At 39.3% G+C, this 22921-nt stretch overlaps 1 protein-coding gene across 2 annotated transcripts in view; it reads right to left on the bottom strand.

The window, feature by feature from the left end:
* Positions 1 to 22921, bottom strand: part of ltbp1 (latent transforming growth factor beta binding protein 1) — a 129217-nt gene that overhangs the window by 46712 nt on the left and 59584 nt on the right. For both annotated transcript variants that reach the window (XM_085478492.1, XM_085478491.1), the window contains exons 5-9: positions 17297 to 17464; positions 7220 to 7417; positions 6523 to 6800; positions 6007 to 6109; positions 613 to 672 (exon numbers count right to left, since the gene is read on the bottom strand). In XM_085478492.1, coding sequence (XP_085334618.1) covers positions 613 to 672; positions 6007 to 6109; positions 6523 to 6800; positions 7220 to 7417; positions 17297 to 17464 — 807 coding nt within the window. The remainder of the gene's footprint in view (positions 1 to 612; positions 673 to 6006; positions 6110 to 6522; positions 6801 to 7219; positions 7418 to 17296; positions 17465 to 22921) is intronic.

The raw sequence follows: 22921 nt of genomic DNA on the forward strand, positions 1-22921 counted from the left end.
GGAGGCTTCCTGTCTAAAATAAAAGTTCCCATCAAGAGGCACAGAAGGGTAAGGAGAGGCATAACTCACAAGTTTGTGGCAATTTGTGGTATTTGGTCTTAAGCATCGGTCATACTGAAATGTTGATGTTTTTAAAAGTAGTACTGCAATCGTTTTCACAGTACACCGAGAGGCGTAATGTTAGTACATTTTGTGACACCACACCCGACAGTTAAAACAGAGAAACTTAGAGAAACATAATAGTCAGGTGATCACGTTAAATAATTACACCATAAGGATGGTTTGTTTTTCTGTTACTTAAAAGAGGTAGCAGTTTATTTGCTACCTGCAATTTATTGACATTTACTTTAATTTGTTTAATTGTTTACAAAAGGTTTGAGGTGTGAAATAAACTGCACTGGAGTTAGAAAACAAAACAAGGGTGTGTGTGGTTGGACGATGTGTTTGTGCCGGGGAGGGGGGGCACAAAGAGTTTCTTGTAAAACAAAGGGGGGGTCTAGGAAAAAAAAAGTTTGTGAACCACTGAACTACAGGGAATCACACGTGTCTTTACCACATTATTATAAGCTATATAAGCATTAGGATGTTAAAAACAATAGCATCAATTCTTACCTTGGCAATGAGAACTGTTGACTCTTATGTAACCCTGAGGGCAATCTATCAGGGGGAAAGCTGATGACGGGAGCATGTGAAGAGCAAAACAAAGAGAAGGAGCACATGTTAGTCACAGTTTTGAGAGCAAATGTCTGGGTTCTTATTCTGTAATAATTCCAAAATACATTTATGAGTGTTCATTTAAAGTCTCATAAAGCAAAAAAGCATAAATCATGTTCCTGAAGGAAAGAAACGTATTCACTCTAAAATTGTAAAAAATGTTAATTATGGTCAAGTTAACAGCGTACCTTTACCGTGGTTTAAGTGAAGGTACTGTATTGCATTTTTTTATATTTATGTATTTTATTTTATTTTTTTCTATGTAACCTCAGGTTGATAGTCAAATTCAAACATAGACTGTCATTGAGAATGAGAACCCAGTCAATATAAATATGTTTGTCACTATGCGAGCTGTTTTGCGTATAACTGAATTACATATTTAATCTCTGTAGTTTCAGCGTATTGCTGTAAAATGAATATAAACTATTTGTATCTTTAAACAAACAGGAGTGGTTGAAGAGTAGATACGATTTAGTTCTAAACCAAACAGACAGAAGAAAGAAAAAAATTAATCATATTAAATTATATAGAGAGATGAGCTGAGATAAAAATACATTTATTTGAGCTTCTTCACGCAATAAGATGAGCAGCAAAGCCTCTATTATCTGTAAAAATACAATGGATTCATTCATTGAAAAATGACTAAATTAAGGTAATGATAGTTAGTTAAGACAGGATACAGTGTTCAAAAAGAGTTATTAATGGAACCATGAAGGGTTGCAGGGAAGGAGGTGGACGTAGCTGCTAGAAGCTACTTAAGCAGCAACATTAGTACACAGGAAGTCAGTCTCACTGCAGTACAGCTGGACAAAGGAACCAGTGGGTAGGTGGTACCCAAATACTCAAAAGAAGATTGATATTTTGTTCTAGAACAAAACAAGGCAATGATTGTTTGACCAAGAAAGCCAGTCTATTTACCAGTTACCACAGTCTCCATCGCACAATGGACTATTTCACACCTAAATGTTTAAAAAAAGAAAAAACACCTCATGCCTCCACCATTCCTGAGGAGAGGACAGAGAGTGCAAATCTCTGGCCCTTTGGTGACTCCCACTAAAATGCTGGATATGAAAAGACTTAATCTTCCCTGTCCTGGTGTCTTATTGCATGTGTGCTAAAAGCAAGCACACATGCAATAAAAGCAAGTCTTTCAGTTCTGTTCTCTCCTATACGCTAAGAACTATATCCTGAGCAGCTCAGGTGTGCAATCAGTCTTTTTAGACTACAGATTCCGTGGTGTCCCTAACAGCTGTGTTTTACGACAAAAAAACTGCTCCTCGCTGTTTAACCAGATGTGTATGCGAGGCCCTGACAGATTAAAGGATGGATCAAAGACCTATTGTTTCTGAAACTGTTGTTTCCCTTGGTTCAATAAAAACTTCATTGCTGTTTTGTATACTTTTTTAAGACTGAACAATTAGTCAAAAGCTGCAGCAGGGAGTTCATCTTTGCAGTTTTGTATTAATATTTCCCTAAAAATAGGGAAGGCCAAGTACAGAAGAGCAGGACAGAAATCCTTTGACAATGACAAAGCTGAGGGAATGGATTGGACTGGAGTCACTGATTAATGCTGAAACTGAATCAACTCTGAAATGGGGACACAGGGAGAAGACAGGCTCAGATTTCTGATACAAGTGTAAGTTGAATACAAAAGAATGAGTGTGCACCGAGCTGAGCTACAGCGTGAGTTAAAAGACCTTTACAATACTATAACCTCAAATCTACTGAAGCAGTACATATATTTTTTGTGTCAATAACCAAAAATTTACAGAGAAATTACTTCTGCTCAGGAGAAAGGAGAAAACTTAACGTGGGCACTCCAAAAACTCAGGCTGCTCTGGACGTCTCACTGGTTTGGAAAGGTCATTTATTCAAAGAGAGTGAAAAGACTTCAAATAGAAAAATAAATAAATAAAATAAAGAGCCTAAATTCTTCAGTGGGGGACAGTGATCATGTCATCAGCTGTAAAGTATTGTAATCTTAGAAACTTTCTGAAACTTGTCACTGTTTGGACACTACAGGAGATATCAAAAATGAAGAACAGCTGAAAACGTAAAGTCTTGGGACTGATTTCAATGTTGACTTTTTTTCTCTACCTTCTGAAACAGCTGAACATTTTGATGGCTTCTGCAGCACAAAGAATACATTTTTAATGTATACTGAGTACTGTGAATTCTTAAATAGCATTCACGTTAATAATGTTCAAATTCGTGGCTCTCTAGCTTTCAAATCAGCGTTTTCGGATCTATGCTCTGCTATTAGATACTAGTTTAAATACGAATAATTAGTATCGAAATTAATTCAGCATTAGATTCGAGGAAGGACCTAATTCTTTGGGAGGGGCTCAGGTACATTATAACTTTCTGGTAATATACTGCCCCCTTCTGTTGACAGTTAAGGTTGTGTTTTTCAATCTAACAAACTGCAATAAGGTGTGAAAATCCACAATGTTTAAAACACTTACTCACAGCTATATTCCTTGCAAACACTGGATATGGATTAGGATGCTGTGAATAATACTCAATTTGCTGTTGCACACAATAACCAACATGTTGCTATCGTAACGATGAGTTTGCAAAGTGTGTTTTCACATATGGGTATTGATGGATTTACACAAAAGTACTACAGTACCACCCCTTTCCTCAGTTCAGCTGGGGATAATACACTAGAGAGCGTCTTTTCATGCTCTACATACAACAGCGCTGGCTTCAAAGACAAGTTCCACAGTTCTATAAAGGGAGTAGTGTTGAGTAGCCAGCTACTACATAAAAAGGCTGGCAATTCCATCCTCACCTCCCCCACACACTCAGTTTAGCTGGTACCACTTTAAACAGAGCTAAGAGGCAAGGGCCAGCACCACATGCTGCCTTGGCATTTAGTGCTTTTCCTCTCTGGAAGTAGCTGTTTGGGTGAAAGTCACCTGTTTGTTAAATCGACCCAGTACAAGACTCATAATGTTTCCTAGCTGCATTTTTATTTTGCTTGTCACTAGCTGAAAGTTATGGCTGCAAAAGACACATTGAGCTGTGTTGAAACATTTTTAGAGTGTGGGTTTCAAGCCAGCTGGATATTTTGCTTTGACTGCTTTTAAGGAAGCCCAGTCTGAAATTTTACACTACTTTGAAAAAATGTCTTGAGGCATCCCTCATTTCTATATATTTTGCTTCTGAGGAGCCAGACTTCGTTGTCATTTTTTTGAAAGCGGTCTCACTTTGACCGCCAGTTACTTTGGAAATTGGCTGCTTTTTCATTCATTTTGAGTCCAGTCATCAAACCTGAACATTTTCCAAGAACAGGCCTTTTGTTTGCTTGTTTTTTAAGCGACTTAACATTGACCTTTCAAACAGCTAAGCATAAAAATCAAGGCTCAAGGTAGCTCAAGGGCTGAATAAGTGTACTGTGTAAACACAACTTAGCAAAGAACCAGTTGTGTACCAGTTTCATCTGCGTTTGCTGCCAACATTCAAAAAAGAGCTTTCAAATGTTCTTAAAGAAGCCTGGAGATCCACTCCTGAAGACAACTTAAGGAAATTACAAGAAAGCAACTATTGACTTTCCAGGTGGGATTCTGTTTTTGTTATATACTCTATTTTCGCTGAGGTTTACACATATTATAACCGCTACAGCTATTTGCTGTTTACCTAGAAAAATATAACAAAATGAGTGTTAATTCAAGATTTTTGTGCAGTATTATATTTGAAGACAAACTAGTCTTTGCAGAATTACACTGATTATATTCTCATTAAAATATCATCTTACATGTCCTAAGACATGATATGCTGTCAGTGAGGATCTGCTGCCAAACACACAGCATGTAATATAAAAGGTTAATGAGGTTGCTAAGAAAGTTGATACAGCATTATCTCAATACCACAGTGTGAAAGGACACTGAGATGCTCCTCCACATGTTGCTGTAAAGGTTTAGAAAAGCAGGGCATTAATATCAGGCGAGTCAGCTGGATCGTCTTTCTCATGAACTGAACTGAACCAGTGCTCTTATTTATTCATAAAACACTGCCCTCATAAGTGTCAGCGCATCACGTGTAAGCGGCTGACTTTACCAGCTCTTAAAAACCAAGTGATTGTGTATCATGTCAGTGCAAGCAGCAGCTGCCAAGGTTTCCTGGGTCACGCTAGAGAAACATCCAATCCAACGCATTTCAGTTTGACTCAATTCAGTTTTATTTACATAGCACCAAATCACTGCAACAGCAAACTCAAGACGTTTTATACTGTAAGGTAAAGACCCTAAAACAGTCAGAGACAACTTCTCTGAGCAAGCACTTTGTGACAGTGGGAAGGAAAAACTCCCTTTTGACAGGAAGAAAGAGATTAGCCAGAGATTTTTAATAACTAATGATTAAATGCAGAGTGGTGTGTAAGCACACAGAGAGTGTAATGGAAAAGTGATTCTTGCTCATTCACAGCTTTTTACACATCCTTCAATCAACACATTTTTTCTAACCCCAACAGCACAAACACAGCAGAGACAGTTGCAGACAGGGTAGAGACGTCTATCAGTTACTGCTGCCTGTGTTGATATTCACCAGTCAGCCAAAGGTGCCGCGCCATTAACACAAGAATCCAGACGAATGCGTCATAAAAAATCCAACCCCCTAAGCTGTATAAATGTTTATGTGTTAAGTGGGGAATGACTCACTTTTGGAGCTATTCTAAGTGGCCGTTAGAAGAACTGAAGTTTTTGACGATGCATTGGATTCAGTTTGTAAAAATCTGAGGGCTGCCACTTAATTCACGCACACCATTATGTTTATTTGTGTGAGGCGCTTTCTGTGTTTGTGCTGGAGACATTGTAGCAACGACTCTAATTTTTGCTTGCTTCAAAAGCTTTTATGGTGTATAGGGCTTCTTTTTTGTTTTCAGCAATCATTATTAGAATGAAACAAATATTATTACTCTTATTAAGATATACTGTCTGTGGTTTTTCCAACTCATGGGGTACGCTCAGTAGGTGGTCAAAATCAGAGTCAAAAACTGTACTTTTCCACTATGCCATTACTTTCAAAATGCATTAAGAAGTGAAAAACTAGAAAAAATATTCTATTGGCAGCTCTGTGTTAAATTCTGTTGTTGATGGAACACAACTTAAAATACATAAACAATACCTTTAATGTTAATGATTTTCATATTTAGATTTCCATTCAAGATTTGAAAGTGGGCACTGGGACTGCAGAGCCCAGACCACCTGCCGGCATTTCTTCCCCTCAACGTTAATTCCATGGCTATGAATTCACTACCACTTTTAGAAAAACATCTAGACCTGGACTTACATGGTTTCTTCGGACACTTTTGGCATTTGTGGAATCCCCACGAGGTCCCAATGGTCCCACAGCACTGCTCCAGCTTAGTTAGAATGGGCAGAGCCTTTCCACACTAACACATCGAGATGGAGAGAACAGAGAAAAGGACAAAACAGTGAGGATTAATATTTTTGCTTCTGTGTATCCTCAGAGGACAAAAATAAATGCAAACCTCCTCATAAAATATGATCTGGTAATGCAGAGAATATTAATTTTAAACTTTGAGCTATACTAACTAACAGGCATTATTTCTGTTCTGTATTTTACATCCATCGTCTTCTATAAATGTGTCTTTGGGATTAATACCACCGGTGTCATGTTTTGTAGTCTTTGTGCCTCTTATTGTTGTCCATATCTAATCAAAATATTTCCCAGACTTTTTGATTGATTGCTTTAGATTACTGAAACTGAAAGGCTTACTTGATCTAACAGATGTGTTATGACTGTAATTAAGCTCACAAACAGCAGACATGTCTGACATTGTACCTGACTGCCTGCTGTCTCCTGGAAGCAGCGGCCCAGTGCATTCTTAGAGGTGACAGGCTGGTACTGAGGAAACTGGTAGCTGTGCTGGCCCGGATAGACTATGTTGTAGCCATGGTGCTGGATCTTCTGGCTGCTTTCGCTGTGATGGTAGCTATAACTAGTGGATGAGGAGGAGCCTTTTGTTTGCTGTCCATTGTTGTTGTAATTGTCCAACTGAGACACCTGGTGGAACTGAACTGAGGCCTCTGGGGGGTGATTGATGTGGATGTTGACGATGCCTGGGCCGTACAGGAAGAAAAACACATACTGTATACAAGCATGACACTGATGTGGTGCATCACAGTAGATGATTAAGATTAACCATCTCTGTTAGGTTTATGATGTCACTAGTAAGGAGTCCAACTCTCCCCAAAAGCAAGAGACAAACAAAAATGACTTTCCTGACAAAAAAAAGTAACAAATTGTGATATGCCTCAGTTACAATAAATCCTATTAATAAGTAAATAAATAAACCCAAAGCCTAATCCTATTTTGAAGAAGAGAAAAACTGATATTTTAGGAGAAGATGCACATATTTATTGATGTGCATCAACTGGATTGTTTCTCTTTGTTTCTTGATTGCCAAGGCCCGAGAGACCAATCTAATTGGATAAAACACATATGATGATTGTCTAGGCCAATGTCACATTTCACTCACCAGGTGTCTGGCCGTTGCTATAGGTCAGAGGCAGGGTGTGTGTGGAGTGGACCTGATTCTGGCTGTAGCCTCCTGATGTCTGCTGGTGTCCGTTCTGAACCGCCATCTGGCAGAACTTTCCGGTGAAGTTTGGAGGGCATTGGCATTTGTCCCTGGTGCTGCACTTACCGCCATTTATACAGGGCAGGTGACACACCACTAAGCAGAGGAAAGACCAAGCGAAAGTTGTTAATGCGCTACTGGCTCCACTTCAACACACACAAACACTCGCCAATAATGAGTTTGAAATGATCAACAAATCAGCGAGTCAGCCCAGATTTTCATTTGTGTGACTGGTTAGCACATGTCACCACGAAACAAGTAAAATGCAAGCTATTCAAGGGAAAATATTATTCTTAGAGAAGTCTACTGTTCTCACAGACCATGAACACACAGCACAGAGCAGGTTGCAGATCTGTACACATAACTTTAAGAGTGGATAGGTACAAACATCAGCGTGTACGGGTGAAGTGAGGGATACCACAAATTCACTGTTTTTCAGGCAAAAGGTTCACACTGACAGTAAACCAGGTGATACAATATATATGTAAGGACTGTTTCCTGTTTAACTGTGTAATGTAGTAGAAATTAAATACAAGATCCAAGACAAAATAAAAATGTGTTGTCAAGCTTTGACATCTCTTTCAGCTCTGACTGATTATTTTCTTGTCTCAGAGCCTGATAAAGTCAAACCAGAGGTCATCCATGAACAGGAAAATCATGTCACTCACATCTAAAAACTCCAGCCCACCACAGCAGCCGTTAATCATCACTGTCAAACATCTTTCCACACAATCACTCTACATACCTCATCAGCACAGGGCACACCACATGGAAAACGTCCTGTATACGAGCTAGTATGAAATTCACCAGTGTGTGAGCACATGTTTACACGTGCTTAATCCCTGCTTATTCCACTTTTCATTTTACTCAGTATGACTCTCAGTGACATGTATAAACTCTATAAAAGAAGTGGATGCAACTACTGCCATCTCTTAGTGTGTACATTATTATTTACAAGCCTTTTGGACTGAGAATTAACCACATTGTTGGTAACAAGGGTAGAGCAGGCTAGGACTGAGGGGTTATGTGACTGAAAGAGCAGAAGACACTTTGCACAACCATGTGGTAGTCAATCACAAAATAGCCCGACTTTAGAGTATACCACTTTTACGTTGTCTTTTTTTTGTTTTCAAACATAAACTGCTGGACAATTTAAAGTGAGATGTTTGCTAATAGAAACTATGATGCTTTTCCTTATTTTTGTCATACACTGTTGCAATGGCCAAACGCATCATTCAATCAGAGTTTCCTGACCTGCTGTCCATCTACACCAAGCGGTGCAAGACTAAAGCCAGGAATATTACGATGGACCTCTCCCATCCCAACAATGGAATCTACTCACTGTTGAGGTCTGGGAAGCGCTTCCGCTCCCTTAAGGCCAAAACAGAGAGAATGAGGAGGAGCTTCTTCCCCCAGGCTAGTCGGGCCCTGAACCAGGTGTAGGACTGGACTCTCCCACACACATCGCATCACCGCACGCACTCTGTTTGCACACTTCTTATAATTTATAATTTCCTTTTCTTCATAATTTCTTTCATAAATCATTATTTCCACATTCTTTTTACTGTAAAATTAAAAGTTAAAATCTGTAAATGTTGTAGTAACCTGTAAATCTGTAAATCTTACTGTCATTTAATGGTCGGGCATTGCACAGCAATAAGCATTTCACCACATGTCGCACTGTGTATGGTGCTGTGTGTGACAGATAAAATTTGAATTTGAATGTCCCGTGGGCTAAAAGCTTCAGACTGCTCTACATACTTGGGTTTTAGACAGTTTTTTTCTATTCTTGGACCTGTATGATGTCAGTAACGATGGCCCTTTAGCCCTTCGTCTCAGATGAACAGCTATAGTAATGAACACAGTTTAAAATACTTGCTGTCCAGACCTTCTGTTTCTGTGGCCCATCCAATCAGAAGGCCTTGGCTTGAAGGGAGAGGAATTAAAATAACTTCTTTCAGACAGACAGTGATCTTCGGTCCAGTATAAGATGAATATAAACAATATTTTGAATTATGCAAATCCAGTGTAGTGGAATCTAAGAATAAAAATTTGGACTTGGAAATGAGCAGAACAGGGTTTCAGTGTCCAGCTGACTCGACGCTAAAACCTTACGCGTGTTCTGTCATTGTTCTGTTACACAGCGGTTCTGTGTTTGATTTGTTGCACTATATTTAGACTTTGTTTACTGATGTTGGGCCCCAATATGCCCAAATGTCAAAGAGAAATTAAAAATGCATGGCGTGGAAGAGTTCGGGTCTTAGGAGGTTAAAGTAAAGAGTTTTAGTACAGAAGCACAGATGATATCACTGATGTGTGTCCAGAGTGAGTCACTGCTCACTATAAAATAATCAGTATAACGGTAATGTGAGTGTATTGCAGCGAGACTTTGTGTACATGAACATGAAATTTATTCTAATCAGCCAGACAGAATTGGAAATTAAAGCTGGTGTCTATTACAAACCTGTTTCAAATAAAGGCCTACTACCTTCCACAGTCGAGGTACTGTAAATACAGGGAGTCATCACTGTTTGATGAAACATTTTGTTTGTTACTCTAAATATGATTATATTTAACAAAATAAACAGCCTATACTTAACTAGCTGCTATTCCCATAAACTCCACTTCTAACTGGAGACGGTGTAGTTGCCACCTGCTGGCATACAAATAGTTTGGTATACCCAAATGTAAAAGCTTGAGAAAGAAGAAACTGCAAGACCAAAATTCAAAAATGTGTTCTCAGACCTCAGCAGACAACCTGCTGAATTTAATGTTATTATTAGAGTGAGAACTGAGGAAGACTCAAGACATCATAAACCAGAAATTATCCTTTCGAGAAGGAAGGATAATTCTTATGTGCAGAATGAGCACAAGCAAGTGTGCACACACTGTGATTTTCAAAAGCACCTCTTTGAAAATGAAATGTTGAGATCTAAGACCTCTGTTTTTCCCGTTCTCCATTTTTATACTCAGCTGACATAATAGGACAGTCACTCTCAGTGTTGGGGTTTTATATAGTAAACCTGAGTCTCATTGCTTGTGTTCTTAAAAGATTATTCACTCTCAAAGGAATTCCATTTAGCACAACACATGTACTGTATACATACCCTCTCCACAGAAGTCAACAAAGTGAATATTAAAGAGGCTATTCGCTCCAGCTTTCAGTTTCTGTAAATGGCAGTTTTAGCTAAGATCACTATAGTCAAAAGATCATTATTTCCACTTGTGGTGATTTATATTTTTTGTTATATTGAGCAGAGAGCACACCTTTCCATACTTCAAAATACAAACATGGACATCCAGCAGGACCCCCAGACCCCTCAGAAAAGGGTATGACAGCAAATAATATATTAGAGTCAGTACAAAAAGAGGAGTTGGAATGAAGGGGGTTTGCACAGTAAACAGCTTGCAGAGCATGCTCTATGTGGTATTTGACAGTTGAGTCCATGGAAGGATATCAACTGGGTACTTAAAGCACCACAGTCAAAATATTTTTTATATATTTTTAAAATAGTTTTAACATTCTATGCACTCAAACAATTTGTCTCTGACAATGTCCTCATGAAAAGCAGAGCCTAGGGACAAAGATAACAAAAGGTCAAAAGGTCAAAAACTGAATGTCCAGTTAGCATCCCCAGAAAATTTAGGACTGGTGATGAATTTCATGAAGATCCCTCAGCTGCCACAACCCTGCTTCTATACACACAAAAGTAGTTTTCCAGGATGAAATTTCAAAGTGTGAAGCCAGAGGTTTTCTTCTGGTTTTCTTCTGGAAAACGCAGGTTTTCAGCTGATGTGACTGCGAGTGGAGAAAAGGAAAGAGGAGGCACGTATTCCAAAAGCTGATGAATGTTCTGAGAGTCTTTGTCCAGAATCAGAAAGACTTCTGCTGAAAAACTCCCCATAATAACTCTGGAGATGTCGCTTCTGTTCATACATATGTGATTGATGATAAAACTGCGCACTTTGGACAATAACCACTCTGTAATAACCATGTGACTGTGTGAAGGCTAAGACAATAAAAACATGAATGATATCTGTACTGATACATGAAAGATAATTAAACTCCTGGAGGATTGTGTCCCAGCACTGTTCCAAGTGGCACCTTCACATTTAGGGAGACCGTCTGTGTCATATTTGGTTTTGGAAAGGAGCAGTGCCTGTGCAGAGAGTGCAGGATGTTTGCACACTTCTGAAAATCACCTGCTTCTGTCAGATGGTTTCAATTATAAAGAGTTTGTGCTAGGGAGCACTTCTTCAAAGATTTGTCTTCTTGTGCCTTAGAAAGATTGTGTCTATGTGGTCTCTCCAGTTATTGCAGCCTCCTTCAACTGGACATGCATGGTGTCAGGTTAACTGGTGATTCTAAACTGGACGTGAACTCTGTGTGTGTGTGTGTGTGTGTGTGTGTGTGTGTGTGTGTGTGTGTGTCCATCCATCCAGGGTGTACCGCCTCACAATATAACAGCTGGGATAGGCTCCAGCTCAACCATGACTGTGACTTGGACATGTGGAAACGGATGGTTGGACGGATGGATGGACTAGCTAAGAATAGCTAAACTGACTTGAACATGAAAAGTGAAACTAAATTAAAGCTGAGACTTGCTAACATGTGGTACCAGTTATTTCATTTAAAACTGAATGTGAGAATGAGCATAGCCTGAAGAACAAAAAATTTAAGTGTCTAGACTGTTTATGCAGGATTCATTGCATATAAAATGAAAGTAATGCTGAAAGAAAATGAAAGCTACTTTCCTCACCATGAACTGGTACACCTGTGTTTCTCCTTTAGGCCCTGCTGCTTTGCCTTACACACTCACACCTCCCACCAAAACTTTATTTTTTGTTAAATCCAACTGTAAGTGATTCGATGTTGTCTGGACTGCAACAAATGAGCTGGCAGCCACAGGCACCTTTAATAAAGGGAAGCAGAAGCTGAGGGCCAGAAAGCTCTCAGCACTTGGAAAGACACTGGACTCACCTGGGAGAAAATATGCCAGAGGAGCTGGAAAAACACCACTTAATTCCACTCTCCAGGGGCTGCAGTGGGCCAAATGGGATGCACATTGAAAAGACTGAACCAGAGATTTTTTTTTTAAAACATATCCTGCTGTTTGCTATGACGTTATTGCCTGAATACTGTTGTCTATCACCAAACCCTAAGTAGCTTTTATCTAACATTTTGCCACAAATCACTAATTTTCCAATATTTGCTAAATTGACCACATTAGGGCTAAAAAATTGATTACATGGACTAACCTCACCTCTTAATCTTTGTGTTTTGGTGTTTTCTGTCCCATTGCAACAGGTGTATAAAACTAAGCATCAAACCATACAGTCTGCCTCTACTAAAAATTATAAAAGAATGGATTCTTCTAAAGAGGTGAATGAGTTTGAGTGTTGTACTACGCGTTACTCTTAATCTGTTCATCCCTCTGTGATCAGCTGTAGGTGGAAACAACCATCAAATGCTTGATATTTACCAGAGAGCCTCATGTCGCAGTTACAAACGTTCTAAATGTTGCAATCTTTGATTATTGTTGCACATGTTCAGAATTATTTCGTTTCATTACTCATCCAAGTGGCTTCTTCAGTCTCAGCTGATTGCAGGTTTCTCCAACCTTATAAACAGAACATCACATCATGAAGGCCCTGAGTAAATGTGGTTATCTCAGCTGGACTTTTGTCAGCCTATCAAATTGCTGCCATGAGCTTGGTGTCCACATTCTCACCTACAAAATGTTCAAATCAAACTGTTTAAATCTGCATTTCATCCTTTTATAAATCATTTAGCAAATCTTATCAACGCCTTCATGTGCTGTAACCACAGCGCTGTGACACTGCTGTCACAGCAGTAACAAGACTGGCCTACCGCAAATGTTTTGAACCTTCATCACCACAATAATTAGTGTGTAGCCCCAGTGGATGGAAAAATAAAATCACAAATTATTTACATCATTTCTATGTACAATATTATTACTATAGGGAAGAACCATGAACTGCAGCCAGTGAGGCTGAGACATTCACACAGATGGATGACAGACTGGGCTGATGTCCCAGTGAACATTTTTCTGCTGATTAGCTTGTGAAAAGTCTTGAGGCAGCTAAGTTATAACCAGATAGCATTTGACTGAAAATAAAGTTTATTCCACTGGGATTATTCTAAAGAGGTAATAAATTCTCCAGAACACAAGAGAATCCAAAATGGCAGGAGATGTTTAAACTTTGTAGAGCTTTAAAGTTTCTAGTTTCCTCTGTTTACATGAAACTTGCTGATAAATGCATCATCAAGTTGCATCTTCTGGACATGAGATCTCAGTTAACTGGCATGAGTATAAAAACAGTATAAACACATCCACAGTTTAGGGAATCAGCGCTCGTCCCTCAACACCTATCTCATGAGGTAAGTATGATAAACAAGACGAGCATGATTTATTCGGTCTCAGTTCTTGAAGCTCACTATGGTGTGCAAGTAACTTTCATCTAGGCTCTGCCCTGCACACTGTTGCTGGAATGAGAAAGACAGAGAAAGGAAGCGCTTGAACTTTAAGGGGAGGACGAAGCAAGCTTGGACAAGCATGTGAGCTCATAGCAAATGTTACGACTGTAAACATGTTTGTGCCTGGTGCTGCCTTTTGGAGCATTTTTAATGCTCTGTGCAGTTTTGGTGTGTGAAGTTCTACTTTATTATTGGCCTGTTATTGAGCATGAGGTAGCCAATATTAGTTTCTATGCAATGCATCATCCTAATCAAGTTTACTCACATTACATGATAACTGAGCACGCCACCATTCTCAACTAAATAGGCACACTTCTGGTTGCCAAAAATGGCAATTTTATCAAACAAAACAGCAAATGGTGCGTATTAAAAGTGACAGATGGACTGGTGCAGTAGTTACAGTACTGTGGATGCTATACTGGTCTCCTGTGGTGAGAGCTGGGCATGAAAGTGAAGCTGTTGATTTACTGTTTGATCTGCATTCAAACCCATAACTACAGCCACAAGCTGCACGTAGTGCCCGAAATGGAGTGTGACAACTCTAAAATCGTTGAAAGATTTAGCAACTGCAGAAGACCCATTTTGATGGATGCCTTTTTAACATATAAGAAAGCATGCAAGTTAGCTGCCACGTTAACTCTCATTTCTCTCAATCCTATGGTGGGAAGTGGTCTGATCACAGTAGGCAGAGACAGCATACCCACAATGTGCCCAGATTCTATGTGTGGGACCCACATGTGGCCACACATGCATATTAGTGTATTACCACCACTAATTGATATTGAGTGAGCAGTAGATTATTGCTTAAAAAAAGCTAGTTTTATCCACTCCCTTATTCACATTATATTACACCAGATACTCTTCCTGACACAACCCTCAAGTGATTTAAGGCTCCTCCCAAGGACAAACCTTGCTCTTTTGCTTCATAGTCAGACATGTAAGGACAGGACAGGTTCCATAGGGAATCACCTGTCCTAATAAACAAACAAACAAACAAACAAACAAAAACAAAAACACAATTCAAATCCTATCCCACTAGTCAGTCTACAGTCGTTTGCAGTTCACTTCCAAAGTTCTTTTGCAACAAGATAAGATCCAATTTAACTTCCATTTTATTGAGGTTATAAATCAGTCACCTTCTCTCAGCTTCATATATGTTCTGTGGTTTCACCAGAATATTTCCCTGTATGCTGGTTCCCTATTATAAATACAGCATACACACACATACAGGTATGGATGAATTGTGGGACTGTATGGGCAGGGCAAACCAACACTTATCCCACACAGGCCCTAAGTGAGCGTCCGGACATAGGTCTTACAGCAGATGAGTTTTCTCTATATAAAACCCATATAGAAGCCCCTACCAGCTGGGTGCAGGCACACCCAACTGAGGCCCATGTGGGATAAATGTAGGTTTGGCCTGCCCAAACAACCCCACAGTTCATCCACAGCTACCCAGTGTGGGCCCGCATGGACATGTTTGCTAGCCAATCATATGATTACTGGATTATTTAAGTAATATTCATCTCCTTTATATCTCCACTTCAGCCTCTTCAGTGCATTCCCAACCCCTCTTGAAGTTTTTCACTTTTACCACTTTTTGGTTATTGGTTACTGGCTCCAATACTAATGTCAAAGACTGGAAACATTCACCTAAAGTTATATTTATCCAATAGCCAGAAGGGAGTTCAGGCATCACTGTTAATCCATCCCAGTGCAAAAAAGAAAACCATCCTTCCGGGTCATTCACAGTTAACAGTCTGAGGCTCTTTTTCCGTGAGCTGGTGTTACTCCAGTCATACTAATTTGTTCAGCTGCGTCAGACAGGAATTCAGTGAGTTCGACTCCCCATGTTTATTCATGTGTCACAGCCAGATACACTCATCTGCTTCTTGTAAGCACTCAGGCGGGTTAAGACACAGTCTGCTGGCTCTGTGAAACACCAAACAACACCCATGCCATGTGCTCTGTTACACAGGAGCAGTTCATGACATTCTCCAGTTTTAATCTAACTGTCTACACTAATCTTGAGGTCATTAACGCTACCTTTGGTTTTACCGTTCCCTTTTGGTTTGATTTTTTTCTCTGTATTTTGTAAATGTTGTTATGATCTGTGTAAATGTGCTTATCCATATCTTAAAAGTTGGTGGTCAAAAATCAAAATTCAAGATCACATCGCAAAAGATGTCCTTAGCTTTAATTAAAACCACCAAACATCAGGGACCCATGGAGATTATTCAGGGATAAATCTGGTCAGCCAGTCATGGACTTTAAAACCTTTTGTCTCTAAATTTAGTTGAAAAGCTAAAGATGAAAAACATCAGTCTTTAAGTCCACCTAATTTCAACCATTCACCAATTAATATCACAGATTTTGCCTTTTTTTGGCCATTCATCAATAACTTTTATCAATTCATCATCAGCTGATATAGCTAACCGCTGTCTGGTCACAGTTGGCTGAATGAGACTAAGGCTGCTCTCTGATTGGTTTCTTCCATATCTACTATTAACTTGATGTTTCAGCAGCTTTTACTTGACTATGCTGTAGAAGAGTCCAGTTCTAGCGGAGATACAATAAATAACTTTTGTTGGTGTGTTGGTTACAGCTAGCACCCGAAGCACTGTATATGATACTGACTGTATATGATACTGACTGTATATGATACTGACTGTATATGATACTGACTGTATATGATACTGACTGTATATGATACTGACTGTATATGATACTGACTATCTTTCAGATTTGTAAAATCTTTCTGTTGATACCAAGACATGTCTCAGACATAGTGTTAGTTATCATCCGTTTATGGTCACAACAGCAGTTGCCTCAAGGCACTTTTTATTGTAAGGTAAAGATCCCACATTATGCAAAATAACATTATTAGATTTGCATAGTACATTTGTTCTAAGCTCCTTAGGCTGTGCACAGTGCTCTTTCATGTTGATATTTCCACCCAGTGACGCAAACGCAATCTGTCCAGTGCTGATTAAAAAGTTAGACAAGGTACTGGTGACAATGTGCCACTCTCATCAACTGTGTAACTGTTCTTTTTTGACATCACACATCAGCAGTTAATGACAAATAAATCACCAGAATTATTTAAGAAAATACACAACTGGAAAATTTGGATTTGTGCATCGCTGGTCAAAAACTGGCATTAGAAAAATATATGACTGTTTAGCTATGTTCACCATGTACGTTTGTCATGAGAGTCATAAGGGACAGTAAAATTATCATCCTTAAAATCAGCATAATCATGTTAAAATACAGCAGACTCTTTTCATTACGGCACAATAATTTCACACCTGTGTACTGTTGTGAAGGAACGTGGTGATAAAATGCAAAAGATTTTCATGTCAACAACATGTTTTTCCACCAGCAGCTCTAATATGCCAGATTTGAGGCTTGTTAGTAGTAATACCACCCATCGAGATTGGTGATGTGCGCAACCAACAAAAGCCAGGATCACTTACCTACTCTGAAGTTGGGTGCTGTCAGGGTATCTGTGGCATGACCATTCTCACTGATGATGGTGGTGGTGTTTCCCCGCTCACAGTTGTTGTGACACCTGCCACCTATGCAGGTCAGTTTGCAGACAGTGGGCGTGAAGACCACCTTGATTCTTCCCGTATGGTTGCCTGCTGCCGCCAAAAATATGGCACAAAGCAAGACAAGAGGGAGGGAGAGCAGAGGAACTTCGGTTATTCTTTGAGCCACTGGAAGTGAAATTACTTTCATGTTGAAGCTTGTCTCAATCATCTGCTAAGGCTTCAGTCAAAACAACGACTAAAAAAAAGAAAAAAACAAAAAATACAGCTACTATGTAATTTTCAATTTCTCAAAAACTTGTGTCTCGGCCCAACACTTCAAACTGCCTGCCTATCTATTCCTCCTCCTTCTCCAGTGCTCCTAGATCCAGGGGCGCCTCTGAAATATGAGCAGGAATAAAGAAAAAAAAATTGTGGGAGCGGGAGAAGTCAGCAAACAAAACTCTGGGATTCCTTCCAATTCGTCATCAGAAGTCTCTGAGAGGTGGATATCGGCATATCTTCCAAAACAGACAAACAGCAATTATGCCACCTTCAGCTCCAGTACAAGCATTCCTTGTGCTTCGCCTTTCTTTTCCTTCTCTCTTTCCCCTTGATTTTTACTCTTAAGGAACACTAGCACCTCAAATAAACAGCAAAATCTCCAAAAATACTTTACTATGAAGGCACCAAATCCGTAAAAAAGTTGCCCCAGTCTTACAGAGGAATGAAAGAAAAAAGCTTATCTCCCCATTCCTAAGTTCGCTAAATATTCCTTCTCCACCCTCATGAAATCCAGCCCTCAGTTATTACTGACAGGAAAAAAAGAAGGCTTCAAAGTACACAGCATGTGTAACCTACTGTTTAACACATACACCTCTTTAGTTACATGAAGCTTTTTTTCTTTAATCCATTCAATTTTCTTCGTCCCCCCACCCACCCACCCACACACCCACCCACCCACACAGACCCACACAGACCCACACACACACACACACACACACACACACACACACACACACACACTCTTTTAATATCTCTTCCCTATGCAGTGGTTCTTGGCATCCCTGTGTCAGGTCCAAACCCCTGTCTCCAGCACTCAGTGCTTTGTCTAAGACTGTCAGCTGTTCATGCCAGCGAGTGCAGACTCGTGGAGTAAATCCAAGGAGCTGAAAAAGAGGAATCTTTTTTTTAAAACCCGAGAGCAGTGAAAACCACTGGATAAAACGCCCCAGGCTACCTAAACATTCACTAATAGGTGCAAAAATTAACTATTAAACAGGGACTTAATGTGATGTAGCGGTTACTACCCAAAGCCAATGGAAACTGGTTTTAAAAATAGTGCCAGGAGTATATATAGACGTCCAAAATTTAAAGTCCACACATGGTTTGTCCAATTCCCCTTGGAGGGAAGATTATTTCCAAAAGGAAATAAACAAGGAAAGGAGAATGGCAAAGTAACTGTGGGCAGGGGGAATGTGGGACTTCGCTTCACTAAAGGAACAAAAATATAAACAAAAGGTTCCAAAACATCCACCTGGAAACCTCCAATCTGCAAACAATTTTGAAGCTTTTTTAAAACAAACCTTCGTCTAAAGAAAATCAAACGTTAAGGTTTACTGAGCCACTGTGCTGATATATAGTATTCACCCAATTTTGTCTTTATTTTGGCTTTTTTTTTTTTTTTTTCCTACACCATATTGCTCAGAAGAAGAGTCAAATTCAAATCAGTTCAATTGTCACCACAAGACGCTTTATATTTTAAGGTAGACCCTACAATAATACATACAGAGAAACCCAACAATATTATGACCCCCTATGAGCAAGCACTTTGGCGACAGTGGGAAGAAAAAACTCCCTTTTAACAGGAAGAAACCTCCGGCAGAACCAGGCTCAGGGAGGGGAAAATGCAAATGCATCAGTTTCCCTCTTTAAATGAGAACATAAAGAGAGTCTGCTGCTGAAGATAACCTGGATAAAAAATTCAAAAGGTTGAAAGCTATGGCGTTACTTTTGTGCCACTATTCTGAGCGCACGTAAAAAAGATTTGAGCGCACGTAAAAAAATTCGCAAGTGCAAGTGTTGCATTTTGAGGAGAAATTTATTTTGAGCAAAGAAAAGCTAAATTTGAGTGAACAAAATTCATTGCTGCGTGCAAAAAATGTATTTCAGTGTTTGCTATTATCCACACACACAACAGCAGCCGCTCTCGCTCAGTTTTTGCATTTGCGCAATGTGTCGCTCGCGCTCTAAACATTTCTGCCCGTGCACGTATAAACCATTATATTTGTGCCACAAAACCAGCAAATCACAGACTTGGATGCAAAAAATCTGATTGGCTGTTTTGGTCTCCAATCAGCTTGAAATGACGAAATGCAATATCCCAGAATCCATTTCATCCAAAACTCAAACGAGGCAGTGGCGGAGTTTGAAATATTACTCTTTCTGGGTCACAAAATAAACTTTTAAGATATTTTCATGCGAGAATGGTGCTGCGTAAACTTCAAATATCTGCTTGATTTATCAAGACATCACATATTTGCATAAGTGCTCTAATGTTTTTGGAGATGCCTGTTACCCACCAGCTGACCAGGTGGTCACTCGGGTTAAACATAATATATAAGGCTGAACTGACAAAAGATCGTCCCAACTACACCGCCAGGTATTATAGGAAAAAACATAAAGCCTAAAACAAACGCTGTTGTGACAGTGATGTACACTGTCTTGTATATATTTATGATTTGTATCATCTTCATGTTTCCCTCTCACCACATATCCAAACCGATATCATGACCAGCAGCTTTTACAGCTGTGGCTCCAGCAAACATCAGCTGATACTAGAAAGTAATATTAAATAAATTCTAACAACAGCTTTTCAAGCTTGAACGTCATTTTATTTCATTTCATTGCATTTATTTATTTCACACTTGGTACAACAGTTTCCACAGTTAGTTCTTTCAGACAAACCAACCACACTTTCTATCAGTAAAGCACTGCAACCATGTGTGAAAAGGAGCAGGAAGAAGAAAATATTCTTATTAAACCCTGCCCCCTATCTACAATCCAACTTATATTGCAAGTGGGCACCAAAAATCAAGGAACAAACTAACATTAACATTTATCTCCGGTCCTAACTCAAACCAAACAACAAATTTACAATCAGAATATACCACCCCACATAGTAACAAGGAGAAAAGATAAGTAAATAAAATAAATGAGGCAAAAAAATAATGGATCCTTTTTCAATTAACTCCAATTTCATTCACATTCTTCATGTTGAGTTATTGTTTTAGACATGTAACACTTTTTAAAACAATGCAAATTTATACAAGTCTTTAAATTATAATGAAGAGAGTTCCACAGTCGTATACCCCTAACCGTTGCACTCATTAATCTTTGTGTAGTCCTAGCTAGCTGATGCTTAATATAAAATTTCCTTCTGCTGTCTTCTCCCCCCGAACACATTAAAAATACTCTTTGTAACTTAAAAGGCAAAATATTATTTTTAGCCTTAAACATAATTAATAGTATGTGTAGTTTCACTAAATCTCCTAATTTTAATTTATTTATTTATTTTTATGTTCTCTATATTTAACGTTATGAATCCTTCGTATAACTTTCTTCTGTAATAAGTTTAGAGGTTTTTTAGTATTCTCATATGTATTCCCCCAAACTTCGACACAGTAACTAAAGTATGAGGAAAACAATGAAAAATATAAAATGCGCATTGTTTTGTAGTCTAATAAATCTCTTACATTTCCCAAAATATAAATGTTTTTAACCATCTTCTTTCTAATATACTCAATATGAGATTTCCACATCAAATTTTCATCTACTATTACACCCCAAAAGTGAAATTCAGTAACTCTTTCAATCAATTCTCCATTAATTAATTGACATAATGACTTCTTCCTCCTTTTCACAATTGCCAAATATCATGAATTTCGTTTTTGTCAGATTCAAAGATAATTTATTTACATCAAACCATTTTTTTAATCTCAGAAATCCTATTTTCAACCAAATCTTTCAAATTCTCTCCAGAGCAATAAAAATTTGTGTCATCTGCAAATAAAATAAAATTTAACCTTTTTGATACGTCACAGATATCATTAATATATAAATTAAAAAGTTTAGGTCCCAAAATAGAACCTTGAGGAACGCCACATACAATCTTCAATCTTTCAGAGGTATTGCCGAGATAATGTACATATTGCGACCTATTGAACGTGCTGCTGTTGTTTAGCGCAACATCCGCTGGTTTCCTCTTTCTGGTGCAAAGTGGGCGATAAACAAACAAGAGAGACAATCAGCTGATCATTGATCAGTTTCATGATTGAAGTAGCAACAGGAGAGGGAGGGGGGAGAATGAGAGAAGAAGAGGGTTTTTGTTGATCGTGTCGAGCATATGGAAACAGAGGTAAAGGAGCATCTCTTACACAACACAGACATAATCATCTTGAAGAGAGAAAAGGTTCAGGGCGTGATTCATCCGGGCAACAAAGAAGCTGTGGCATAGCAGAGAGGAATGAGCGAGTACAGAAAGGGGGATAGTTGTTTTTCTTTCTGATGTTTTCCTTTAAGGCACAGAGGCTTTATGTGAGCCATCAAAGGGCATACAACTGTAGAGGCTTCAAAAGAAAAGTCAGGGTTCATGGAACGCATTTTTAGAGTCATCTGCAATGTTTTTGCAAACAAATGGTAAATGGCCTGCATTTGTATAGTGCTTTTCTAGTCCCTAAGGACCCCAAAGCGCTTCACACTACATTCAGTCATTCACCCACACATTCACGCACTGGCGATGGCAAGCTACATTGTAGCCACAGCTGCCCTGGGGCGCACTGACAGAGGCGAGGCTGCCACCAGGCCCTCTGACCACCTGGGTTAAACATGGGGTTAGTATCTTGCCCAAGGATATTTGGCAGCCAAGAGGCAGCCTGGGATCGAACCACCGACTTTCTGATTAGTGGCTGACCTGCTCTGCCACCTGAGCTACAGCCACCCACAAGGAACAGTAATTATTTAAAAAGAATTAATACGTACACCGATGAGCCAAACCATTAAGACCCACTGAAAGCTGAAAATTAAGGTCTGCAAAGTTGTGAGACGGAACTGCTGCCATGAAGCTCAATTGTTTCGGCACATCTGACGGCACATCCATCTAAATCCTGGTGCAGGTTTATATTCTGGGTAAGTCTATGGGAAAATGGCCCCCAGCTGCCTTGTTCTATGACCTCAATAAACACGTTCCTGGTCAGTTTTAGGGTCTCAGCCACTAGTGTCAAGTTTTAAATACAACATGATGTTCATTTTGCACATTAGTGACCCCAAGTAGAATAAAGACAAGTGGATGGATGGATAACACTGGCAAACATGTCATGTAGTTACATCTATATAGGGCTTCTTAAGTCTTCTTTCTTCTTCTTCTTTTGTCCCTAGCTGGCAGTTGGCGGGGGAGGTCATCCATGAAGCCAATACGTCGCTGTGGGTGTCGTAGGGTTTCCGTCTTGGTCAACGATGTACACCCATCGTGGGAGCAACCATCATGGCAGGCGATGGTTGCTCATGCTGCAG

Source organism: Copadichromis virginalis, linkage group LG13, assembly GCF_057382275.1.
Source record: "Copadichromis virginalis isolate Kocher_CV1m ecotype Utaka linkage group LG13, C_Virginalis_male_GT1.1, whole genome shotgun sequence".
Taxonomy (NCBI): domain Eukaryota; kingdom Metazoa; phylum Chordata; class Actinopteri; order Cichliformes; family Cichlidae; genus Copadichromis; species Copadichromis virginalis.